The sequence below is a fragment of the Carettochelys insculpta genome, chromosome 3 (assembly GCF_033958435.1).
Source record: "Carettochelys insculpta isolate YL-2023 chromosome 3, ASM3395843v1, whole genome shotgun sequence".
Lineage (NCBI taxonomy): Eukaryota > Metazoa > Chordata > Testudines > Carettochelyidae > Carettochelys > Carettochelys insculpta.
In genome coordinates, this window is record NC_134139.1 from 37,098,291 (window position 1) to 37,124,553 (window position 26,263).

General features: G+C 38.0%; 1 protein-coding gene across 7 annotated transcripts in view; it reads left to right on the forward strand.

The window, feature by feature from the left end:
- Positions 1 to 25,536, forward strand: part of PPM1B (protein phosphatase, Mg2+/Mn2+ dependent 1B) — an 83,568-nt gene extending 58,032 nt beyond the window's left edge. For 5 of the 7 annotated variants that reach the window (XM_074989620.1, XM_074989622.1, XM_074989621.1 and 2 more), the window contains 5 exons: positions 1,389 to 2,252; positions 4,024 to 4,141; positions 12,991 to 13,102; positions 14,226 to 14,283; positions 21,676 to 23,680. In XM_074989620.1, coding sequence (XP_074845721.1) covers positions 1,407 to 2,252; positions 4,024 to 4,141; positions 12,991 to 13,102; positions 14,226 to 14,283; positions 21,676 to 21,981 — 1,440 coding nt within the window. In that variant the 5' untranslated portion in view covers positions 1,389 to 1,406 and the 3' untranslated portion in view covers positions 21,982 to 23,680. Of the gene's footprint in view, positions 1 to 1,388; positions 2,253 to 4,023; positions 4,142 to 12,990; positions 13,103 to 14,225; positions 14,284 to 21,675; positions 23,683 to 23,708 lie in introns of those variants that run through there. The other 2 variants (XM_074989625.1, XM_074989624.1) reach the window with 2 other exon arrangements.
- The last annotated feature ends 727 nt before the right edge of the window (positions 25,537 to 26,263 follow it).

Below are 26,263 nucleotides of genomic sequence, written 5' to 3' on the forward strand. Positions count from 1 at the left end.
TCCTGAACACACTCATCTGGCGACATCCGTAAGCCTACATGATTTGAGTTAGCTGGATGACTACTTATCGTGGGTGTGCCTAAATGTCTGATGGTCCCATAAAATTTGTTTTCATCTGCCAGTCCTGGCTCTCAGTGTTCTGTGCTGTTGTTTAGCTGTAATTTACCCCCTAAATATATTGTAAAAGTCCAGTAAGCAGGGAAAGTGTTGGCAATGCTGCTAGACATTATTGATCTCTTGTGGTTAGGAAAATGCTCTCATTCGACACCGGTAAGTTCCCAGAGTGCTGGACTAGAGTGTTTCAACCGGTAATGTGAATAGTGTAATTTCTTTGCACCATGGTAATTTTAAATTATGCAAATAAATATTTTTTAATTTTAAATAGCATTCAAAATTAAGAAATGTGTTTTGGAGAAGTTAAAAATTGGTACTGCTTACACACACAGACACTAAGGTGCCTCTAAACTCTGTGACTGAGTGGCTGTCTAGCAAGGTTATCAAGTGTCAAGCAGGTCAGGTGTTCCTGACACCACTGCTTTACTGCTCCCCTCTGCCTTGGAGCCTGCCTGTGAGGAGTGGGGCACAGGGGTGGAATATCAGGGTATACCGTCCCACTACCCCACCCATTTGAAGCCGGGTCCTACCTGCAGGGCAAAAAAGCTGTCTCGCCATCCCCGGCACAATTTTCAGTTTCTGCCATTGGTGCACATCCCCAGGTTACCTGGATATCGTGCACATAACAATTCTGCACATGTATGAAAACTTAGAGGGAACACTGGACAGGAGGTCAGATTTTGTGTAAGAAGGGACTTCTCTGAGGATACTCTTGTGGGAATTACCTTCCTCAACTTGCTGGTGGGTGAGGGGGAAGGATATTACCTTAAGCTGTTCTTGGACACTTGTTGTTCCAGGAGTAGGCTAGCCTTTCCCTATCAGTGTTACTTTACTTCCCCTTTACTATCCAATACTCCCTTGAACTGGACAGCTGGGGAGCTATGGGGAAAAAAATCAGAGGTAACTTTTATGGAATTGGAAGGATGTGGACTGGGGATCAGAAAATGGTGCAGTGGCAGTATCCAATCTACTCCTTCCTTGTTGAGGAACTTAGCTATTATGTGAGGATGAAATGTCCTGAAGACAAAGGTAAGCTTGCCCTTCCACACCCCCCATTTAGGGCAGTACCACATAAGCTACCAAAAGGGTCGATTTAGACAGAATCACGTTAAAAAAAATTGCTCATCTCAACACGCTATTTTACAGTAATTCATTGTGTGTACTGTAAGAAAAGCAACAAGAAATGATGTATGAATAGTTTTGATGGATCACTGTGCAAGATTTTTGTGGTTTAATAGGTTTATAAACTTTAGATGTTTTCTTTTGTTTTCCAGATTCAATATTAAATAAACATGGGTGCATTCTTGGATAAACCAAAAACTGATAAACATAATGCTCATGGTGCAGGGAATGGCTTGCGTTATGGCCTCAGCAGTATGCAGGGATGGAGAGTGGAAATGGAAGATGCTCACACTGCTGTTGTAGGTATTCCCCATGGCTTAGAGGACTGGTCTTTTTTTGCTGTATATGATGGTCATGCAGGATCCCGTGTGGCAAATTACTGTTCAGCGCACTTATTAGAGCACATCACCAACAATGATGATTTTAGGGCATCAGAAAAGCCTGGATCAGCTCTTGAGCCTTCAGTGGAAAATGTCAAGAGTGGAATCAGAACTGGCTTTTTGAAAATTGATGAATATATGCGCAATTTTTCAGACCTCAGAAATGGAATGGACAGGAGTGGCTCAACAGCAGTGGGCGTTATGATTTCACGTGAGCATATATACTTTATCAACTGTGGTGATTCACGTGCTGTTCTCTATAGAAATGGACAAGTGTGTTTTTCAACACAGGATCACAAACCTTGCAACCCAAGGGAGAAAGAGCGAATCCAGAATGCAGGAGGTAGTGTAATGATTCAGCGTGTTAATGGTTCATTGGCAGTTTCTCGAGCTCTGGGCGACTATGACTACAAATGTGTTGATGGCAAAGGCCCTACAGAGCAGCTTGTTTCTCCAGAGCCTGAGGTTTATGAAATTTTAAGAGCGGAAGAAGATGAATTTATCATCTTAGCTTGTGATGGAATCTGGGATGTAATGAGCAATGAAGAGCTCTGTGAATTTGTTAAGTCTAGGCTTGAAGTATCAGATGACCTGGAAAAAGTGTGCAATTGGGTGGTGGATACTTGTTTACATAAGGTATGTAATTGTTTTCCATAAATGTTGTTATACAGTTGATCTATAATTGTTTAGATTAATACAATACCAGTAACCATTTATATGGTATTGTAGGCACCAGCATAATTTCAGTTCCCTCTGATTGTAATTCAGGTAATGTAAATAGCTTGAACTTCTTTGTGCCCAGAGAGTTCTTTGTGGGTGCATTGTAGTGTGCAGCACATACTGTTAGCTTCAATTGGATGTGCTGTTTTTCCAGCCAACATGTGCAAAGCTTGTATGTGTGTAATGACTACTGTAAAATTGAATCTTAGTTGAGCCCTGATCTTGTACCAACCTCTATAGATGCAGATGCCTGTGGCTGTACAGAGCACAGGGCAGGATTAGGCAGTGATATCCAAATTTCATGTCGTAAGTTCGTACCACTTGCAAGATTGGAGTTGAATTTGAAGTTTTAGCTTTTATTGGGTCTGAAAGGTGAGAATCCTTTTAGGCATGGGGCAGAAGAAAACTTTAAAAACAAGGGCCTTTGTACTGTGTTATCCTCCCTACTTTACAGTCCTGTTGTGCTCCTGCAGGGGAGTGGGTGTGATGACGTGTGCTAGGAACTGAACTTGGGTGTAGATCTGAACAAAAAAAAGGATATATAAAGGCTAGTAACACTGGGCTTACCGTATTTGTTTGGCTGTGAGGCTACTGGTGGTTATCACAGTGTTCTCTTAATGCTCACAGTGCAAGACTGGAAGGGGACTGGACTCGTTGACCTCTGAGGTTCCTTCCAGCTCTATGAGATATGATATGTAATATTTTAAATCCCTCTTTCAAATCTAGGATAGCTGCTGTTCTTTCAGTCCTTACTAAACTCCTTTACAAGCTCCTGAGTCTACTGCATCACCAGTTTCAATTAAGTTTATACAAGCACAGTAGGCAGAGAGAGGGAAGACCCAGGCTTTTGATAATATCAATTTTGTGCAAAAACCAGTCTACATTCTGGGACTGGTGGTACACATGTAAAATTCAATTAGGGCTGTGATTTATAGTCTTGCAAACTTCTAGTGGGCACAAACTGAAGTACAGTGGAGAGATTCTAAAAGAAACTAGTGTTGATATGTTTGCATGATATATGCTGAACTGTCAGATCAGCAGAAAATGTGTAAAAATTTCCAACCCGGAGATTAAATTAATATTAAAAGTTTGTAGCTTTGCACAATTTGCCAAAAAAATTGAGTTCCAGATTAATTGTATATAAGAGGGTGACCTGGGAGATGGGTAGAAAAAAAGTTGCTAGCTCTTGGCCATAGAAGTGATTATATTCATTTTTGAAACTTCATAGCATCCAAGTGAAATGCAATTTAGGCAGTGGCACAAATAAATTCAGATGTATAAATGTATTTGGAATGAGGTGTCATGTCTCACTTCTTTTCATACTATGAAATTGACTTTTTTTAGTTTTTATTGTTTTGGGTAGCGATTTCTTCGTTGTAACTTACAATATTGTATTGTTACCTTTTAAACATGAAGAAATGCTTAATAGTCTATTATTACTAATTGTAAGGCAATATATAAAATATCAAGACCTATAAATTTTTTTCTATATGAAATATATCAGTTAGTTAATGTGTTACAAATGTGCAATAAAGTAACTGTTTTAACAGTGTTTGATTACATTATCTGTCTTAGAACAAGCTAAGGTGATTGATAGTGAGGAAGGCAAGAGGTTTAAAACCAAGGGATCCCTCTTACGGTGTACTTTTTTTTTTTTTTTTTTGTGTTCCTTCTCTCTATTGTATAGGGAAGTCGTGATAACATGAGTATTGTACTAGTATGTTTTTCAAATGCTCCTAAAGTCTCAGATGAGGCAGTGAAAAAAGATGCTGATCTGGATAAGCACTTGGAATCACGGGTTGAAGGTAGGAAAACAACTTTGTATATTAAAATAACTGCTATCTTCATAAGCTTGAAAAAGCTAATGATTCTCAATTTTAAATGATACTGGGCCAAATTCAGACCTGATATAAGTAGATAAGCCTCCATGAATTTCCATACGTTAGGAAAAGTGTTAAACATTGTTTGGTGTTAAGAAAACTTCTTCGTTTATCTGTACATGAGTTAACATTTTTTGTATCTGCTTACTCAGCTAAAGTAAGAAACAGGGTTCACCCTAGGATTGACTTTGACGTGTTAAAATGAGGTATGAAATGTTAACCTGTGCCTATAATGAGGAAAAGAGTGGAATTAGCACTTGATTTAAGCACAATTTCTTCATCTAATCTAGGCAAATCTTACTGAAATTAATGTAGATTACATTGCTCATATTTAAACAGTGTATGCTAAATCACACTTATAATGGAAAACGGTGTTTAGGAAATAAGACCTACTATTTCCCACTCTCCTTTTTATATTTTGTCTCACTCAAACTTTTTTCTTCACTGATTATTCAACATTTGATTACAATACATCTTGATATGTTTTTCTCTAATGGAAGAAACACCATTCTTTTGTAAGCTAGGATGTCACTGTAGTAATCTCTGGTTTTTAAAAATCACATCTCTGATATTAGCTGTATGTATTGCAGGCTATATTGGTAGTTTTGATATTTTAAATTAATTACTGCAGCAAATACTGAGATCCGCTCTTAAATCGGTTTTCTGTTTGTGTCTGAAATATTGGGATGTATTAGATATTGAACAATTAAATTTGGGTTCTAAACACTTTGTTGGTACGTATATTGTAATGTCGTGCTAACAACGTAAATCTGTTTTTGTGGTTGAGAAGGCACTTTTGACTTAGGATATGTTTCCACTATGAGATAAATTCAAATTTTTTAAATCTGTTTTGTCATAGTGGGTTTTAGAAATTTGAATGTGAGAATCCTCACTTTCCCACAGCTTCCTTACAAAATTGACTTATTGCTGCCCCACTCAATTGCCAAACATCAATTGGTGCATTGTGGGAACCTATCCCACAGTTTCCTCATCCATGTAAAATTCTGGGTATTTCTGCTGGTGCAGCATGGGAAAAAAAAAGCCCTGCAAGTGGTTGTTGGGGATGTGATGTCATCTTCTCATATTGGATTGCCCTCATTCCCCTGGGTGGACCTCATGGAAAGCAAATGACCATTTTTGCAGAAGGAAAGAAGGAAAAGTAGGGCATTAGCAAAGGTCACCAAATTAACTGAAATCTCTTGCTTCTTGAACTGAATTGCTTTTTATAACTGAATTATCAAAGATTTTACAAACAACAGCAGGTGTGTGTGTGTGTGTGTGTGTGTGTGTGTGTGAGAGAGAGAGACAGACAGAGAGACTTCTTATCTGGTCCTCCAGCCACTGTACCCCCACCCTCCTCCTTGATTACAGAAACATGATCCTTGAAAATAATACAGGAACAGCGCAAAGCTTGAAGGAAGAGTAGGACAGTAAAGGTTTGGGGGGAAAAAAGATTTTTGTGAGTCATGGTTTTTGGCTTCCCAGTTCATTACATAGAGATGCCCAACATAGGGGTTGGGGCTCACCAAATTTACACACACATGAATGCTTCTGTGTCCTGGGATCACCCGGGAGTCTGTGTCTTCTCTACTGGACCTCCAGCCACTATTCCCTGTGTTAGGGGGGCCAAAGCTTGAAGAAAGAGAAGGATAGCAAAGGTTAGGAAAAAGATTTTTGGTTTCTCACTTCACTGCAGAGAGTTGTCCAACGTGGGGGATTGGGCTCCCCAAATTTCAACGAGCAGCATTTCTCAGGTGGGAGGGCAATCTGATTGACTGTTAGGGGGCTGGACCCCCTTATCTCATGGCGGGGGTTGGATGGGTCAGAGGATGAAGGGCCAGTTGATGAGGTCCCTCCAGTGTTGGTCAGGTGGTAGGGGAAGCAGCCCCGATTGACTGTGTCGGGGCTGGCTCCCCCTCCTCACCATGGGGGTGGGGTGTCCATGGTCACAGAGCCAGTTGACAGGGTCTCTTCCCCCAGTGGCAGCAAGCCCCCCAAAATCTTTTTGGGTGGGGGAGTGTGGAGTCCATGGCTCAAGGGCCATTTGAGATGGTTTCCCTGGCAGCTGCAAGCCGCCAAAAATATGAGCTGCCAGGGGAGACTTTCCTTGGGTGGCAGCAAGCCCCCGAAAATCTTTCCCACCCATGGAGCCTTCACCCACATGCAAGCCAGGACATGGTGCTGCCTAGCAGCATGGTCAGCACTGAATGGGAGGTGTGCCCTTTTATTGAGAGAGGGGCTAGCCACATGATGTGGTTGGGTGTGGGAAAGACCCCAACTGCATAGCACCTGTGGTGGCGGAAGGGTCAGGTGTTTTCTGAAGAGTTTAAATGAGTAGCAAGTACAAATTCAGTGTTGTATGTGTATGGATATCTGCATGCAGAACCTAACAATCAGAATCTTTGCTAATTTTTACCACTCCAGAGACTTCAGTGAAGTTCCTTTCTTTGAGTAGATGCTGGTTTCTGAAAGTGACACCAGATGTAGAAGTGGCTTACTGATTCGTTTACTTTTTTATTTTCTTTCACAGTGCTCTTAATTCCAGAAATCCATTGCTGGATGATGAATCTTGTATTTTGGTTAAGATTATGTAAAAAGGCTGTGGCAAAACAATTCTCAAAATATCTAGTGGCCTCTATCTTTTAACCCTTTTCTCTCTTGTTAGTGAACTGAGCATGGAACAGATGCTCGTGCATGTGAGATGCTTGTGATGATACCAAATATGTCATCTGTCCTATATGCTACAAATAGGCCTTGACTTACTTGCAAAACCACTGCCGAAATGGAAGGGATTGCTCTTGGATGGCTTCAGACTCTCTTTACTGAGTGCTCAGGAGATGGTGGTGGTGGGCAGTTGCTGTTCATTGAGGGTACTCTCATTTGGGTTTGAAATGATTCCCTCTTGCTTAATATTTGTATGATCACTGGTGGTGGTGGTGAGGGGGTTAGTAAGAAGCACGGGTTGAGTGTCTTCAGCACATTAATGATGAAGCTTTATAGTTCTGTCTTCAATGACTTGGCTAGAGATGTCAGCTTTGTTACTTAGCATTTTGGTGAGACTGGGCTTCAGACAGATACCTTCAAACTGTAGACATTTGGGGAAAGCAACTGGGAGGGATGGTGCTCGGTTGTTTGCTTGTTTTTTTTCTTTGTGTGTGCCTTCTTGTTTGTTGACCAGTTTTACGGTTTGTGGTCTGATTGGAGTTGTGGCTGCCATAGGCTGATCAGAGAGCAGCCGTAGCCAAGTCAGACTTGAATGGTTTGGAGGTTGTTTGAGATTTTTTTAGATGCACACTTTCTAGCTCTCAGCTAGCCTTTATCACTTCAAGATTAGACTATTTTGAAACTGTAGCTAGTGCAGAATTCAGTGCTTGTTAAGTGTGTGGCAGAAAACGCTGCCTGTCAGTGCTGTGTGGGACAGTGTTCAGTGTGGCTGCCTGTTTAAAAAAAAAATCCTGAAATTAAGATGTTGGTTTGGCCTGGGACCTACCTGTTTAAGACCACCTGTCTCACTGTACAGTTTCCTACTACTGTATACTCACTACAGCACTGTATGGAACACATTTTCTAGTGGTTAGCCCATCAGGGCTTTTAATCTGGCCCTTAGAATTACCAGGCTGGTGATTGGTGCAGTACTGCTGAGGCAGGATCCATCATTGCTCTGGCTCTGTGCTGTTCCTGAAAGATGCTGGAACATCCCTGTAGCTGTGGGAGGTGGAGACAAAGGGCTCTGCGCTTCCATCACCAGCAGATGCCATCCCTGAAGCTCCCATTGGGTGGGAACAGGAACAGTGCACAAAGCCTCTTTCTATGCTCCAGGTTCTCAGCAGCACTTAGAGAAGCACATGGCCTCCTCAGCCAGCTGCTTTGGGTGTCTTGTGAGGGAGCTGGACAGGAAGGGAGCCTGTATGAGGCTCCCACTGAGCCGTGGGTCAGATCCAGTGGCTCTGCAGGCCAGATACAGCCCACAACATCTTGCCTACCCCAATCTAACCTCAAATTTTTGTGTGTATTAGTGGCTTAGTATTTAATAGTATGTTCATGGTGAAATAGCTAATGATACAAGACTATAATGTCACATCTTAAAAATTTTTTGATTCTTTAAGGCCCTGATTCAGGATGACTTTTAAGCATGAGTAGTCCCATAGACTTCAGTGAGGCTACTCGTGTACTTTAAGCTAGTTTTATGTTCTTTGATAACTTGGGACCTAAATTAGGTAGCTTAATAGGCTGTCTGATTCCCCTCCCCCTCCCCGAGATACTGTTTTCAACTCCCGTTGAGTTTAATGGTAGATAATGGTGACTTCTGAAATGCTTTTGGCTTCCTCGATGGCTTACTTTAAGACAGAGAACCTCTTTGATTAAATGTGTCTGTTGAATAAGTGAACATACAAGCTGTTAAGACTCTGAGAGAGCTACCTTCCATCATCACTGACACAGATTTTCTCATACTACTTCATTGCTCCTCCTTGCTTTTTTTTGGTATATGTTTCTGATAATGCTGAGTGGCCATGAAAAACATGGAACAGTAAAAATAGGGCAGTTTTTGTAAATGCAGAGCACTGAAGAGTTTTAGGGGTGGTCTGTCAGATGATTTCAAGTTGGTTTGGTTGGGTTAAATGTGGAAATGATTTGGGAAGTATTTTTATCACAATAGTGTGCTAGGTGAACTATGCTTACTGTGGTTGTGCTACTATTAAAAGCTACTGCTTTTTGTTTATAATAATCTACCAATTTAATTTTGGACTGAAACAGGTATAATTAAGATTTTGAAAGATAAAAGCTATATGTCCCATAAACAAAGTTGTAAACCTGTGACCTTTATTGCATACGGAGATCAAATATACGAACTTGTTCCTTTTGACCTAATACTGCTTTGAAATAACTCAATGTAAATTACTAGTAAGCCAGAATATTCAACAGAAGTAAATTACCCAGACAGTCATCAGTCCTGTTATTTCAGTTGTTTTTGGTTTTCCCACAGGAGTTCCCTCTGTCATTCAGTATTCTGTACGTTGGATAAAGTATAAAACCTTTAAGTGACATACACTTGACAAGAAATGAGAGTTAATATTCAAGAAACTTATATAAAGAATAGAAGAAAGTAAAGAAAATAGAAGACAAAGCAGAAGAGCTCACAGTACTTCCCCTTCCTGTTTCTCCCACCATACTTCATCTAGCTTCAATAAATTCAATATCTCTCTAGCCTTTTGACATATGTTTGTTTCCTTAATAAAGTGGCTGAGTGGTTTAAGAGAAGGACAACCTATAGCTTACTACTAAATGTGTTTGTCAAATGTTTATACGACAGAAGTAGGGATTTCATGGGGAGCATGAATTAGACACGTTAGCTGGTTTGTTTGCTAGCTGAGTGTGGTAAAATCCTCTGAGAAAACTGTTGAACTCTGTTGCATCTCTTGGGTCTAGATAACTTTACATTGTGACATACTTAGTTTTCAGTGAGGAGTGTGTTAGGTGTTATGCTTGAAAAAATGCGATTGAGTATTTTTTTTTTTTTAAGAGCTGCTTTGTAAATAAGGAGCTCTGTTTAAGAGATCATAAGAAGAGGGTTAATTATTTATGCCTCAGTTTTGCATTCAATTTTGGATGGAATGCTTTCTCAAGAATAGTGTGCAAGAATTAGCAATTTGTGACAGGTCATTTAGTTGATTTTGCAATCTAATAGCCTGTGTAGTCCCCACCTGATAAAAGGAAGAGTGGTGTTGCTGCTGGGAGAGTGCCTGATGACTCTCTATTTCTGTTTGACTTCTGCATCCTAGTGGACATTTTATTATTTTTGCATAGCTATATTGGTGATATGTTCATACCTTGTTGTGACAGTCAATGAGATTTTGTTTCCTGTGATCACAGAAATTGTAATGATTTGATTTCAGGTTCGAATTGAGAAAGATAAGCACGTGCCTAGCTTTTAAGCACACAAACATCAATTGTGTGCATAAATTAGTCAAAACAAATATTTTATTCATAATTGATTGCATATACATTCTGGATTTAAAAAAACATAGATCTTTTTGGCTCAAATTTTAGGCCTTGTTTTAGAAAAAAACTATTGAAGTAGTATACTTTTTTTTTTTTAAATTTAACTGTCTTTCCTAGGTTGCATAGATTTAAATGATTGCATGCTGTTCAGTAAATGTGTTGATGCATGTGACAGAATAGATACCAATTTACTCAGTCTTAGCTAGGTGGAGCCTGCAGGAATACAAGTAATTTTACTCTGAATACACTAAAAAACAAAACAACCTCATCATCAGCATAAACCTTATAAGTAAGATGCTATTTTAATGCAGTCACTTTTTAAAATGATAATAGTGCTGCAAAATTATCCTATGTAAGTTTAACCCAAGTGTGAATGATTAATGAATTACTCCTAGTTCAAAACTATTGTGAATTATTTTCTGTACAGTGAACTTATTTGTCAACAATCACAAGCATGCACATATATTACAGGCTAGCCTGTAGGAAAAGTAATACCCTTTTTCTCTTTTAAATTCTTGGTTCTCAGATTTTCAAGGAAGAAATTGACTTAGTTGAAAAGAGAATGTTTCACTTATTAAATATTGTGGATTAAATTATTAATGTCACACTAGGAACTTGATCAGTACGTTTTCTCCCCCACCCCCCCCAAATAATCAGAAAAAATAGCTTTTTCTCTTGGCCCAGTTCATAGCCTACCAGACAGTGCAAAGTATATTAGAAAATAAAATAGCTTGTTGCAGAAAATATGGCGGGTAACCATAACTTCATATTTTCTTCTTGAGGAGTGGAAATGTGGCTGTTCCTCAAATATATCTAATAATTTATTTTACATCTGTCCATTACTGTTTGTTCTCTTCTAATGTACATATAACTAGAAATGTTAAATGCTTCCATTTTTAACCGAGTATATTCTGTATATTACTAATCCATTTGGAACTTGGCATGCAAATAAGCAAGTTCTATCCAGTCAGTGAACTGTGGCTGAAATGCCTTGCTTCTAAAATCTGTTGGCAGAGCATGTGTGTACTGTACCAGGCAAACCCTGTTAAAAGAACAGTGGAGCAGTGGTTCTGTGGAAAAGATGATGTGTGGTCATTTAACTAAACTGTACCATACTGCTTACGTAGAATGCCAAATTGAGATAGCACAGGCAAACTTAATTCTGGCATTTACTAACTTCTAAGTGTTTGAGTGTACAATCTAATGCTGTTTTCAGAACACGAGTGTGTATGTGTTTATCTGTGTAATTTTCTTCATTTTAAAAAAGCAAACTGAAAAAGCAGATTCCATTAAGCGACAGCATACTGACACCCACATGGTCAACAACACTGTTGGGAACTTCTGATTCGCTGCACAGACCTTTGCCACTTGAACTAATGGAGTAACGGATAGCAGTAATAGGTTGTCTCCTGTGAACCAGCACTAGAAGGGGTGGGACACTTTGATGTTGGGTTTCGTGATATTTGCAATTAGTAGAGAAATTGTGACGCTTAAGCATCTTGGGGCCATCGTTAGTGGGGTACAGAGCTCAGGGCAACCCCCAGCTGCAGGGCCTAGGCAACCTAATTCTCCAGCGTAGGCCCCACCCCTGCTCCAACCTTTCTCTCAAGGCTGACCCCTGCTTCACCCCTTTTTCCTCCATTGCAACCATTGCCCAAATCCTCCCAGCTCATGTTGCTTGGGGGAAGGATTACTGGGGAGGTCTGGCACAGGGCAGAAACAGTGGTGCACTCACTATGGCGTCTAGAGCTGGAAGCATCCGGCAGCTTGCCCCACTGCTCATCTCTCAGCCGCCTGTGCTCTCCTTCACTTGGGTAATGAGAAGCAGAGCATGCAGTGGCATTTTGCTTCTCACCACCGCAGTGAAGGGGAGCTCACTGGGCCAGGAGATAGGCAGCAGTGTGGAGAATTCTGAAGAGAATCTGTCCTGTCATATCCCAGAACACTGGGAAATGTTTATGGATTTCTTGTAGCTATGTATAGAGTGCAAGTGATCCAGCACCTGGACAGCATACTTTGTATAAGGTGTTGAAGGACAGTTACCCCATTTGTGTTGATATACAAGCTGTCCTAATCACAAAGCTTTTGAAATGGTAATCTTGCTAAAAGTGCTGTCTTACACAAAGATCTGTTTGATATATACACAGAACAGTCTCTTAAGAGATAAGGCGTTTTGTGTCTACCCTAAACATCGCTGTGACCTGTGTACTTGGGTACCACTTTATTTCGACAAGTCTGAAACCTGGTCAGATACGAATAAAAGAAAACCATACTCCCTCTATACCATCCACAAGGGCCTTTTATTTTCCCAATGCTTTTTTTTTTATGGTAGTTTGCATGTACTTGACACTAAATGCAAGTGGTATGAGTTTGTCCAGTATCAGATCTGACTTTTCAAATGACTAATTCGTAAGGTAAATTAATAAGTGAAGCAGAGATCCTTTGTGTTCTGAAAACAGTTCATGTAACAAAGCATACATACACAGCAATTCAAAATTTTCAGATTGCCAGATATTTTAGAAAAGCGTATCCAGTTATTTTGGAAACGTATTCCATTTACAGAGCAGCTACTGCGTCATGCTTTAATCCTGACAGCCTAGCTACCATCATACAGATAGTATTACATATGTGTAGCAGGGAAGCAAAAATTTTTATCGTGAAATTTAAATAGATTTTTCCATGCTAAAGTAATAGTACCTTGGATTTTATTGTACTGATAGCAGTTGATTCATTTTTAACTAATAATTAAAATTTTTTTGTTTGTTTTAAATTAGAAATTATGGAGAAGTCGGGTGAGGAAGGAATGCCTGATCTTGCTCATGTAATGCGCATTTTATCTGCTGAGAATATCCCAAATTTGCCACCTGGGGGTGGTCTAGCGGGAAAGTAAGTATGATTTATAGCTTTTAGTAATATAATTTTTAATACAAAATTCAAGTGCAGCATTTTTTCATTAACTGAAGACTTGCCTTTTCTTTAGAAGATACACAAACTTACATTACTGACACATTTAACAAAATACAGGCAATTTTTGTTTTGCCACTACCAGTCCAAAAATCCATGTCCAGTGTGAAAAAAGACTGTTTTGAGGCATAAGTATTACTTTACCATTCCATACAGTAACATTTAAAAGAATAAAATTTGGCAGAATTGGCTTTTTTAGTGCTTTGTGTTCGTTCACTATCAATAGAAAGTGATAACATACAGCATTGCGCCATTTTTCAAGCTACTCTGAATCTTTTTCTTAATGGCCTAACGTGCACTTTGGTCAGTGCCAGGCTAGCTTGTGTCTTCGAACTAAAAAGGAACCAATTTTGCCTAACATTTCAGCCTGAAAGTTTGAGGGGTAGGAAGCACTTGTGAGTATTAAAATTGTGAAATAACATTTTAAAATGACATTTTAGGAAAAATCAAGGTAAGCCTTTAGATAGATATTGGGTTTTTGTCACTCACAGTATAGGCCTACAGTTTGAGAGAATTTTAGTGAACAGGGGTTATGATGTTAAAGCCATTATTAAGCCAAAGAACAGATCTCTTTAAAGTCTTCTATATTGATATTCTCATTTATGGCATCATTTTCCAGCATAAATCTCAAAATTCCACTTTTCACATTTCACAGTTTATGGTAAGAATTGAATATTGCTTTAGGAATTTTTAGACAGCTGTCAATAAGATGAAAGTACAGATTTATCCCAGTAGTACTATAATAAAACTGGGGCATTTTGCTTGTATATAGTGGGAATTTCTGAAATGTTCAAATGACTCTGAAGAAAAAATTCTGCATAGAAGAAACCTGAGATGTTAGGGGTGGCTGGGAAGCAAAAAATCAAAAGAGGAAAATGTGGGTTACATGCAAACCTAAACCTTGAAAAATACTTCATTACCATTATCTGAAATCTTTATATGCGGAATAGAGACACAGTCGTGTAGTTTAAAATCTTTCCTTATTTGTGTCGTAGGGTGTTCTCTGCTGTATTAAGTTTCCTGTTTTTTTGTCTCTCATTTTTAGGCGTAATGTTATAGAAGCTGTGTATAACAGGCTGAATCCACACAGAGAGAATGATGGGGTAAGTTCTATTTTGGGGTCTTAAACCTCATTATTGATGAGGAGACCATAATATTTCAATGCAGGTGCAGTACTGAACAAAATTTAAGTAACCTGTATTTAAGTATGTGTATGTTTAAATGTTTTATATTAATTTTACATCACTGTTGAAAAACTTCATTGTTAAAGGAAGAGAGAGATTGTGTGTGATACCCAATTTTGAAGTATTAATTTTTAATATAAATGGCTGCTTCTGCTTTACTTTGAAGACCACGGAGCCACAATATGGGTTTCTTTTTTCAGGAGCCGTTGGTAGTTTAAATTCACTCTGCCTTTGAAGTACGTAGTAAGACTGTAATTTTGTTAGGTATCCTCTTCTTGAAAATCTAGTGTCAGATTCTGGGTCCTTGTAAGAACCACAGTCACGTAAAAAAATTCTGTTATGTGTGCTCTGAGTCGAAAGGATCATGGTAGTGATACTGGCCATGCTTTTTTTAGCAAGTTACAGAGATGATTTCAGTGAAGATTTGTGGATTTCAGTTTTGAAGATCTTTTGTGAAATGGCTTAGAAACAATACTATTTACACTTGAATGAAAGTAACACATTATTTGTTCATTCCTGACTTAATTTTTAAATGAATTATGTACAGCTATCTGTTTAACTCCTGGACAGCTAAACTTTCAAATCTTTAAACATTCAGTTAGGAAAAAAACTATAACTATATGAAATGTAGCATGTTTCTGTAACTGTTTAAATTATTACATTGCAGGCCTGAGTAAGGAATAAATGTGAAATTTACATTTTAACACCTGTTTTATAAAATAAGTAACACTCATTCAGTGTTCCCTCTAATTTTTTCCATCCATGGGTGGAATAAATTTTGTTACATGTATCAAGGCATGTGTGAAAGTGTACCACTGATAGAAACACATGCTGCCCGCTGTGAGTGGCTGTGGGTGCTCTGTTAATCAGCTGGGCAGCACCTGAATCTCTCATGGGCAGGCAGCCAAGTGCTCAGTTTACAGAGAACACTGCACTCATTTCATGTTAATCAGCTGAGTGTGATAATTGGTATATAGACTTTGGGCTTGTCTGTACTAAGCAGAAGATCCATCTGGTCAGGGTCAATCTTTCGGCATTCGATTTTGCACGTCTGGTATAGATACGGCAAAATGAGTCTCTCTCGGGTCGGCAGTTGACTCCTATACTCCACGCTATTGTGCGGAGTAAGGGAGGTTGACAGGAGAGGCTAGGTCTATACACAAATGCTGGAGCTAGAATTGTATATCTGAAATCAACTTATTTCCCTAGTATAGACTTATCCTTCATGTTTAGGAGACTAACCATTTTTTATAAAGGATTTGTTGAAATTGTAACATGTAAAAAGTCTGATAATTTTTCATTGCTTAGCAAAATAGTGGTCCCTCCCTGAACTACTTTGTAGAACCCCTACCAGTTTCTTTAAATGATCCCTGGGAAACATGCACACTGAGATGCTTAAAAAATTGAGTCCACCAGCGAAGGCTCTGGTTAGGCATATCAGATATGATTTATTTAACTAATTTGAAATAATTCTGAACCCAGTTGAGCATATAATTAGCCTTTGTAACTTCATGCTCTTATTGTTCTTGTCTGTCTTGTCTCCCTCCATCTACTTCCCTCTGTTGGGTGTTAACTTGATATGTTGTGTTATCTTAAGTAGGTGTGCACAATTGTAGTGTTGGCAACTGCTGTGCCAACAGTAAAATTACTATAAATCTTTCTAGTGCATATGTGGTCTTATATTGCAACCTCTTGAGGCCTGGAACTCATGTTTATATAGCATGTTGCACAGTTGGGAGCCTTGACTCTAATTTGGACCTTTATATGCTATCATAATACAAATAATAAATAACTAATGGTTTCATTGTCACATTTTTCTTTTTAAAAATTAACATACTTTGTAGTTTTTTTTGTCTTGGGTCATAAAGTTTAGAGCTAATTTTTTTAATCCCTTTGAACTGTGCCACAGTTCCTCCAAAATAATCCAGCATGCTTCAAAGTGTCTCATCTGTCTTTGTCCTCCAACACCTGCTGTTTCTTCAATCTTACAAATAACTCTGTGCGTCCACGCAACTGACCATGTATCCTCTAATGGTTGGAACAGTGCATTTTTTTTCCTCTTTTAATGTTTTTTTACCCATTGGAAAACCAGAAACATTTAGGTTTAATTAATGCACCCAATTGAGAATACTTGCAATGAAAGGAAAAAGTGTGGCTCCTGTGTCAGATAATTGCCCAAAAATGCCTGGTGTTGCTTCAACATGTTTGTAATAGACGCTTCCAAGAGAAAACAAAAAGGACTACGTTTAGTTATGATTTGGGTAGATTTACAGTGGCAAAAACCACAGTAAACAAATATGTTAAGCATTCTCTCAGCTACTCATGAACCTGAAGAATATCTTCGATCTGTAGATTTTAAATGTTATCTGTTTGTAATTTATTAAACTAATTGTGTAATTCCTACACAAATGTAGATATGGCAGCCATAGTAAAAATAAAGAGAGGGCAGGCTTAATGTTACTTTGTTATGCAAAAAGTATGAACAGTACAATACAATGCACTTTTTGGGCTATGCATTTTGTTTTCTGCTAGAACTGAATAAAATCCCTGTATTAAGGGAAAGCTGTAATCTTTGAGTGTTGGAGGATAGCTGATAGCCTAAAGTCGCTTAGACTTGGGACTGCAATTTAGTTCATCAGCCACATTAGATGCAGGATCAAGTTTGACCCTTTGATAGGAATATCTGCTTAATTTGGCAATATTATTATTTCCCTTCTTTGTCCTGGGCTGATATGATTTGGAGGAGAAATTTCAGTGCTGCTGTTGGGCTATGGAGTTGACACCTCTTTATCGTGCACTAGCAAATCAAAGGTACCTGCCTTTCTCCTTAAGAGAGGGAGAGTCTTGTACTTCATCTGTGCTGAACCTAATGTAATCTAACTCAGTGTTTCACAACATTTTTGATACCACGGACTGATGTGCTGTCTTAAACTGTGCCAGAGGAGGTTTGCCAGCTCTCCCAGGTTGACCAGGAAGATCCCAGAATCAGAACTGATCTTCTGGTGGCTTCTGAAACTGACCTGGGAGATTTTAATAGGCCCTTAACATTCTTGTGGGCAATGAAACAGCAGTGGGGCTAATGCAGGCTGCCTACCTTCCCTGTCTCTGCACAGCTCCTGGATGTAACCAGCACATCCCTCTAACTTGTGGGCATGGGTGTGTCCAGGAGGGCACTGTGCACTGCCTGCTTCTGCTCCAAGTGCTGACTTCTCAGCTCCAATTGGCCAGGAACTGTTACCAGTGGGAGTTGCAAGAGCAGTACCTGCAGGCACAGGCAGCATGCAGAGGCTCTTGGCCGTGCTCCTGCCTAGGATCTGGACATGGCAGCCACTTTCCAGAGCCATCTGATGCAAGTGTTGCCCAGGCAGAGCCCTTCCTGCACCCCAACCTTCTGCCCCAGATTGGGACCCCCTCCAGCAGACTGCGGTCCAAACCCTCTCTTGCACCACCAGTCACAGGCTCAGACCAGAGCCCTCTTGCACACTCCAACCCCCTTGGCTCCACCCTCCAACGCTGAGCCTCATCTGAGCCCAAATGCCATGCCCCAGCCCCGTGAAAGTGAGTGAGGGTGGGGGAGAGTAAGCAATGGAAGAAGTGGGGGATGGAAAGTGTCTGAACAGGATTTCCTCTAATTTTTTCCATCTATGGGTGGCATAAATTTTGTCAGGTGCACCAAAACATATGGGGATATGCACCAAAAATAGAAACAAATGCTGCTTGCTGTGGGTGCTCTGCTGATCAGCTGGGTGGCATCTGAATCTCTTCCTGGGCAGGTGCCCAAGCTCTCATCTTGTACGGAACACTGGGTGGGACCTCAGAGAAGGGATGGGGCAGGGCTGTGGCCAATTAGATAAAGACAAAATGCATACAAAATGCCAAATTGGTGGAGGCTTGTAAAATGCGTTTCAGAATTATATATGAACTTAGATCGCAGTGCTCCTAGTCCTGTTAGAGCAAAAGCAGAGCTTTATATTAAAAATTATGGGACAGATCCACAGGAGTGTTAATTTGCTCTCTAGAGCTGTGATTTTTTTACAATGCTGAGAGCTGACCATGTTCTGGTGAACTGTGTTCTTATGTAGACTAAGAAAAATGTTTATATCTGTTTAATATTTTTATATGCATATTGCGGTAACAATTTTTGAAACTCCTTTTGAAACAATATTCAGAAATCTTCATTCATTTAGTGATACAAAGTATATGTATCACTATTCCATATAATAATTTATATGGCATTGATAGTTATATATATTTGCAATGAATATTTTAGTGTCCAGCCAACAAAATATATGGTGTGGATAAAACTTGTGAACTGATGGAAATGTTAAGAGAGAGGAATTTGTGTGAAATTTTACATCTGAGATGAAGACTTGCATGTAACAATATACTGTAGTGTGAGCAGCTTAAATAGAAAAGTAGTCTTCATTGACAAATGACCCAGATGAATCAAAAATATTCAGAAATTATTTTTATCAATATTTTCTCATAACAGATTTATGTATATTTCTCACAACTATAAAGCCTTTTGTTTAAACTGTAGTCAAGCCCGGGAATTTTATTCTTGTATTTGGTGTACTTTTTGTGGTAACTACTTAATTCCTTTAATATATTTCTCTTAAATAATAACTTACAAGCAAATTCTTAGCACATGGCACAGCCTGTATAATCTTACATTGTATTGGAAGAGAAAGGAATCCTTGCTGTAATGTTGCATAGCTGTTTTGTCCTATTACGAAGACATCATATTTTTTAAATTTAATTGGGAATCAGTCACGACTGATGTAGCTACAGCATTCTGGAGTATGAAAAATCCACACAAGTGTAGCTATGCTAGGCATAGGTGCAGTTAGATTGATTGAAGAATGATTCTGTCAACCTGACTTGGAGGTGTGGTATTCCTACGATAGTAGTAAAAAAAAAATAAAACCTCTTCCTTTACTGTGTACTGTATTTGCATGATGTGGTTATGCTAATACAGTTGCTGCGCTGTATAGCTGTGTTGCTATAGTTCTTTATTGTAGCCATGGCTTGGGCCACTGCAGCTCCCTTTGAATGTAAAAATATGAACTGTCAGCGCTCGTCAGCTAGGACTCAGTGTTTCAGATTTCACAGCACAGGAAACCTCCATGAAGTTTCAAATGTAAACATTTTATAGTCTATAAAATAAAGAAGTTTTACATAGTTTTATAGTCAGTAACAATTTTTGAAAATGCTGCCCGCATTTTAAAATCAAGATATTCTGATTACTAGAATTGAAATGTGGAGAAAAGGTAGTATGTGACGGCAGACACTATTTTCGTGAAATCCCAGAATTAGGTAATCATTTAACCTTTGAAAGATTGTGATTCCAAGCATTCTGGTAGCTGCAGTGTGGTTCCAGTTCTGAAAGCTTTCAAAAATAGAGGCCTCAAAAATCAGGCAAAGGAAAAGCAATCAGGATGATTTGCCTTTAATGCCTCGTGTAGTGAGACTTACCAGACTTTCAGTGATATCTAGCTATTATTTCTGCCATGATAGTTAGTAATTAATATACTTAATAAAATTAAAATTAAGATAATTAAAATATCTTCTGGCCCTTCAAAGCAGCAGAGCTGTTTTGGCATAGATCCAGAACTTAAAATAGCCAATTTGGACGTCAGACATATGCAGCTTTTTATCCCTGGCTAACTAATTGTCATACTAATCACCATTGCACACTAATACAAGAATCACAGGGGTAGCTGTGTTAGTCTGAATCCACAAAACAATGAGAAGTCCTGTCATATCTTATAGACTGACAGATATATTGGAGCACAAGCATTTGTGGGCAAAGACCTGCTTCATCAGATGCATTTGTGATTTGCACTAATACAAGAGTGGGCAAAATACCCAGTTCACCAGACATTTTTCTCCAGTCCACATGACCGTCTAGGCCAGGGCTGGCGGAAAATGTCCTGGAGTCCAGCAGGGCACTCAGGATCTAGCTTGACTGCCATGGCCCTAGCCATTCTGCTTCCAGAAGCACCACAGCTGGCTGCTGCTGGCAAGCATGTCTCTGTATGCCCCTTGTGGGAGAGGAGGGCAGCGGGTCTTCATGTGCACTGCCTTCACCCTCAGCACCATCCTTGCAGCTCCCATTGGCTGGAAACCAATGCTTCCAATGCTTGTGGATGTGGTCCGCATATGGAAAGCTGCTGCTCCTCTCTCCTCATTGGGTGCATGGAGATATGCTTGCCAGTAGCAGCTGGTAACTGAATGGTGTGGGGTCATTCAGCCTGCCAGCTTGAGTGCGCTGCTGGCTGTGAGCCACCTATGCTGCTAAGTGTCTTCTGGCTAGAGTCTGTAGGTGGCACCCTCTGCCTTACCCCATTCCCCTGGGCAGACTCCCCTCCTGCACCCAATCTCTTTCAGACCCCAAATTCCCTCCGTTAATATAACGGAAAAGTGAAGACTGTGACCACTTACCAAAATTATTAGAGTAATTCCCCTGCAAAAATTATTGCTCACCAGTGTATAACATAACAAGATTGTTTGGGTTGCTTGAAGTAGTCTGGAGTTTGGGTGGGAGGAGATTCCTTCCACATCCTTGTCCACTATTCAGAGTAGGTGCCTGTATATGGGTTGTTGTATTTGGCTTTAGCTAAATATTCTGATTATTAATTTGCCTGAAAGAAGCTTGGGAAGAAAAATTACTAGATCCTGAGTATATTTGTGAAACAGTATCTTCTTTGTGATGCTGATTAGCTTGGCCTTCTACCTGCTGCATTGTACACTTGAAGACAATTAGACTTCAAGCATCAAGGGATTTTTGTTTTGCAGAGCTTATCAACTGAGTTAATCTGATATTACAGCATCTATAGTTGGTAGTTAATATTTTTAATTAAGCTGCTCACATGGGGTGTATATTGCTACCTAATCAGTAGTAGGTTACCTTTTAAAATATTGACTTGATGGTTAACATAAATTTAATGGCCAAGTTCTTCACTCTTTGGCTTCCACTAAAATCAGTCATTGCCAGACAGTTTTGTGCATCAAACTATCCAGTTTGAACTAATGGCAGATTTATTAAGGATAATCTTCTTGACATTGTTCTTTGTGGTTCACATGAGGTAGATGTGTTTGTCAATATTGTAAGTCTTAATAGAGACAATTTTGTGCATTCTAAAATGTATCAAGTAACTTCATTTTAGGATGCCTGTAGCTAACTTAAGGTATTTTTATAAATGCATGGGAAGGCATAAAATTCAGGTCTTTTCCTTGTTATATAATATATGAAATTCTAAAATATCCTAGTTTAACTACTGATTTTGGGGTCTTGAATCTTAAAAAAAGGACCCAGGCGAACCTGACCAAAGTGGAACACAGGGGAAATTGGTGGAAGCTCTCAGGCAAATGAGAATTAATCATAGGGGCAACTACCGCCATCTTCTGGAGGAGATGCTGACTAGTTACAGGCTAGCTAAAATACAGGGAGAAGAATGCACTGCTGAACCAGCTACAACATGTACTTCTGATGATCATGCTGGACCCAGTGACCCAGTGGCAGACACCCAAACAGAATCTGAGAGTCATCTTGCTGAAATACACAGCTTTAATGAAGATTCAGGGACAAATGAGATGAGTGATGAACAGGTGTAATGTCTTTGTTTCACACGGTTGATCTGATAGCTTGAATAAGCTGCTTTAAGGTATTTGTATGTCGTCAACACATTGTTGCATCAATTCTTGAAATTTAGTTTGTACCTACATTTAAATATATAGACTTTTTATATGAAGAGTCAATCCTATGAGTAATTTAAAAGTTACTGTTTACTGTAGTTGGGATTAATAAGCAAAATGTAATTATATTTTATATTATGTATAGTAGGAAGCAGGGCATCTATATTGCTACTGGCAGTTGGTAGTTGGTTATACTTTTTTAAAACCCAGTGACAGCTGTGATAGAAATTTATGACAAATGCAAAAGCAAAAGTTTTTCTTTGTGTTGTAATGAGTGCTGAATTTTAATACCTTACATACATTAATGACATCTTTTTGTTCAAATTGATGAATTATTTCATAGCATAATATCCTACATATTGCATGTTTGTTTGACTTGTATAATTCATATTATAATAGTTACAAAAATAATTATCCATTTATGCTTTATGATTTATGTCAATGTTTTTTCCTCACTGTATGGTCTTTTCAATTTATACTGTATGTTCTGTTCAATGTGAATCTTATTTTCTAGAAAACTGTATTTTTCATTATTTCATAATTATAGCATAATGTATATCAAACAATATGTACTTAGAATTAGTAATTAGTGTGAAGCTCTAAAAATTGCTTAAATCCAAATAAAAATATGTTGTGAAATAATATCTGTATGCACATTGACTTTATTTATGTAATTTTATGGATATGCTACTATCAAGTTCATTTGAAATATTGTCTAGACATGGATTAGAAATATTTGTAGCTACTGTTTATAACAAACAACAAGAACTAATGACACTATATTAAACTTTCTATTCTTAGCTCTGGTAGTTTTTCTTATAATTAATCTGAATGCCAGTAATATTTCTTAGTTTTAAATGAAACGCTGATAAAATTGAAGTAAACATGCTGTTGTATTTTAGGCTATGTTCTACCTTTTTGTGATATTCCTCTTCATTACATATACACACCTGCACATACACACATTCAAGTACGTTCATGTGTTACTATGCTACTGTGAATCTAACTTCCTGTTGTTAATTTCTGAAATGTTGTTGAAAGTGTGCCATTTTTAGCAGTGACAAAGGTATCTTGTCGTTGTTCCTATTAAATTTTTGGTTGCAGTTGTTGAAGCACTTGAACCAAGTTACAGCCTTTTTCATCCAACAAAGATATTAAAAAATACGTTACCTCAGTGAGTAAAATCCTGTGGGAACCCTCTGGCTAAATTTGGATTATCTTTCAAAAGTTCAGAAATCTTCATTAGCATTCCACAGTAGGTGTTTTTGTTTTTGTTTTGGAGGGGGTTGACTAGTTGATGGATTGATGGAATAATGCTCTGGGTGATTTTTTATTTGTTTTTGTTTCGGTTCATTTTAGTGCATTATTTTTATTTCATTAATATGTTCTATATGAGAAAAACAGAGTTAAGCTTTTAATGAATTATATCATGCTGCTTCCTGAGAGGAACTCCAGAGATTTTGGGCACTGAGAGATATATAGAAAAAGTGATTTTGTATATATGTAAGTTGGTATGAAAATGTGGCCATTTCTTTTGTTCTTTACTTGGTCATATTCCACTTTATTATGTTGTTAGAATCCATTTCATTTGGATGTAGTTTTTTGTATTGGTGAGTATTAATATTTTTCCTCTTCTTTTCCTGTAGGGTGCTGGAGATCTAGAAGATCCGTGGTAGCCTTACAAATCTACTAAAATGCTTTTGATTCTGAAAAAAAAGGGGGAAAAAAACTTAATCAGTTTTCTTCAATACAAGGGAAAAATGCTGGTGGATTTCGAACATTTTGTGAAATGGGCAAAAATATAGTTTTCCATCACGAGGGTTTTTTTATTTTTATTTTTATGTGTTTTTCTGATATTGCCACTCTTAGCATTGCCTGCATTTCACTATCTTTACCAGCCTTGGGCATACTGACTCTGTCTTTGTTGAACTTCTAGCCCTAAAATCCAAGGAATAATTGATTCTTTCAGCAGATCAATATGTGTACCTGAGGTGCATGGGATTACAGTTGTACTCTGAAGATACATTGTGGTTTAACGAAACTTAACATATAAGCATGAAAGAGTACAAATATGGTTTGAGACATTACTTATTTCACTTTACCAAGTTGGAAGGCTTTTGCAGCTCTGTGACTTGGAAATAATTTCAGTTGGGCAATGCTATAGGATTTGTAATTTTTTATTATTTTCCAGTTTTACCTGTATTACCATACTGTTAGGTTTCCTTACAGTGTCCAAATTGTGATATGTTGCCTACTGCTTGCTTGATGATAAATGTATTTGGCAATAATAGAAGATGATTTTAGGCGTCTAAAACCAATAAGAATTTTACGCACGTGTACAACACATCCTTAAACTCTTGCTAGAAAAAAAATTAAAACCAAACTGATTAATTTATGGCTAGATGTAACTTACTTTGACATCTCACTCACTGCTGCAGGTTTTTAAAAAATGCTGAAAATTTGCCTTTATTATAATGTACAATGTGATTTTTGTTCTACATGTGGTTTTCTATAGTTTCCTCTAATTTTTCAGCTTAAGATACAGAAGTCTTGTGAAATATGGATATAATTTTTAATTGTTTGCATTATTTTCAAAGCTCAAATTTATCACTTTGAGATTAGTATAAATACAGTTAAAATTATCTATTTTAAATCTAAGAAAATATTAAAGATATTTTCATGGGTTCCAATGACCTTTCATTTTATAAGCAATGGGCATGGTACAGAGTGGCTGTCATGTAAGGTACTTGAAGATTCTTAGTTTAATTCTATTTTTGCAATAACCTAGATTTTTTTTTTCTGAATTCTTTTGAGTTGTGCATGTTTTGAGTCCAGTAGATGCTAAAAATGAGAGTAAAGTATTTATCTAAAAAAAGCTATTGGGGAGGGGAAACAATGAATGTATCCATCTGTACATGATTTACATATTGTGGATGCCTTGTAAACATTTTCCTATTTGTTTAAACTGTGTTTCAGCGAGGATGTAATTGCCATTGTGTGTAATTTAAGCTAATGACAGTCATCAACTGATTTTGTGTGAAATGGAATTCATGCTTTTTTTTCTGTAAGTTTATTCCCATGCTAAGTCTGTAAAAACCCAAACTCACTTACTGGTGCCTATGGCCAGCTTTCCCAATAATTTTGATTCATTGTGTATCTGATTTTTATTTTTGGTTTTTTTTTTGTTCTAGAGAGGATTATTGCCACAATATATTTTATTTATTCATTAGATTTTAGCCTTGTAAGTTAAATTGTTCTAAATGACGATGTTAACAGATATTTGTCCCTTTGCTGGTTTTTTGGGGTTGTTAAAAGATAGGGAATGAAGAATGCAAAATGGTTTATTGTTCAGACTGTCTGCTCTGGTCCAACCCTGTACTGATAGTACCTTCCCAGTATGATATTGTGATGTTTCATACAATACAGTGAACATAACCAACTTGTTATCTTCAATAAAGGATTGCTAAAACAGTGTGATACACTGCTATTTTATACAGAAGAGACTTATGAAGAAAACATAGGATGTTTGATTGGCATTGCTTTTGTGTAATTTTAAATACTTGCTTTTGGGTTTTCATGTCTGTATATGTGTATAAACCATACAAAGATTTCATGGTTTGTTCTGTTTACATACAAAACCAAAAGTCTCCAAATAGGTAATACACAGAACAGTACAAACAGTGAGATGAATTTGGTCTTGTAAGTGCTATAAACATTTCACCTTAGTTTATTTACAATTTATCTATAAGTCTTGAGGTTGGAGAGGGTGAAATCGAGCGTGGTGAAGAATTTCAGGTGGAAATAAAAAGGTGAGCAGGATTTGATTTTTTTAGGCGTGAATTCATTGAAGAACTCCATCTGCATCTGCAAAAATAACATTGAGGAAAAAGTGTCCAAATGCAATATCTGAACAATCTCATTGTAAATCTCCAAGTTTCAGTAGTGTCTTTTTATGCCTGCTGGTGAAGTACTAGGAGGAAATTACTATCTAGCAATAAAAGCAAACAAAAACCAAAAAACAAACTTCAGAAAGATGGGATAGGCACATAGTAATTAATTTTGGTCACTATTAAATGTTTACAGTGTAATGTAACATTTTTGGGAGAGGGTGAGAAGAACAAACTGACATTTATTTTTTCAAACAGTTTGTCATAATTTGATGGATGAAGTTTTCGACTGGAATATAGATAACGGCTTGTCA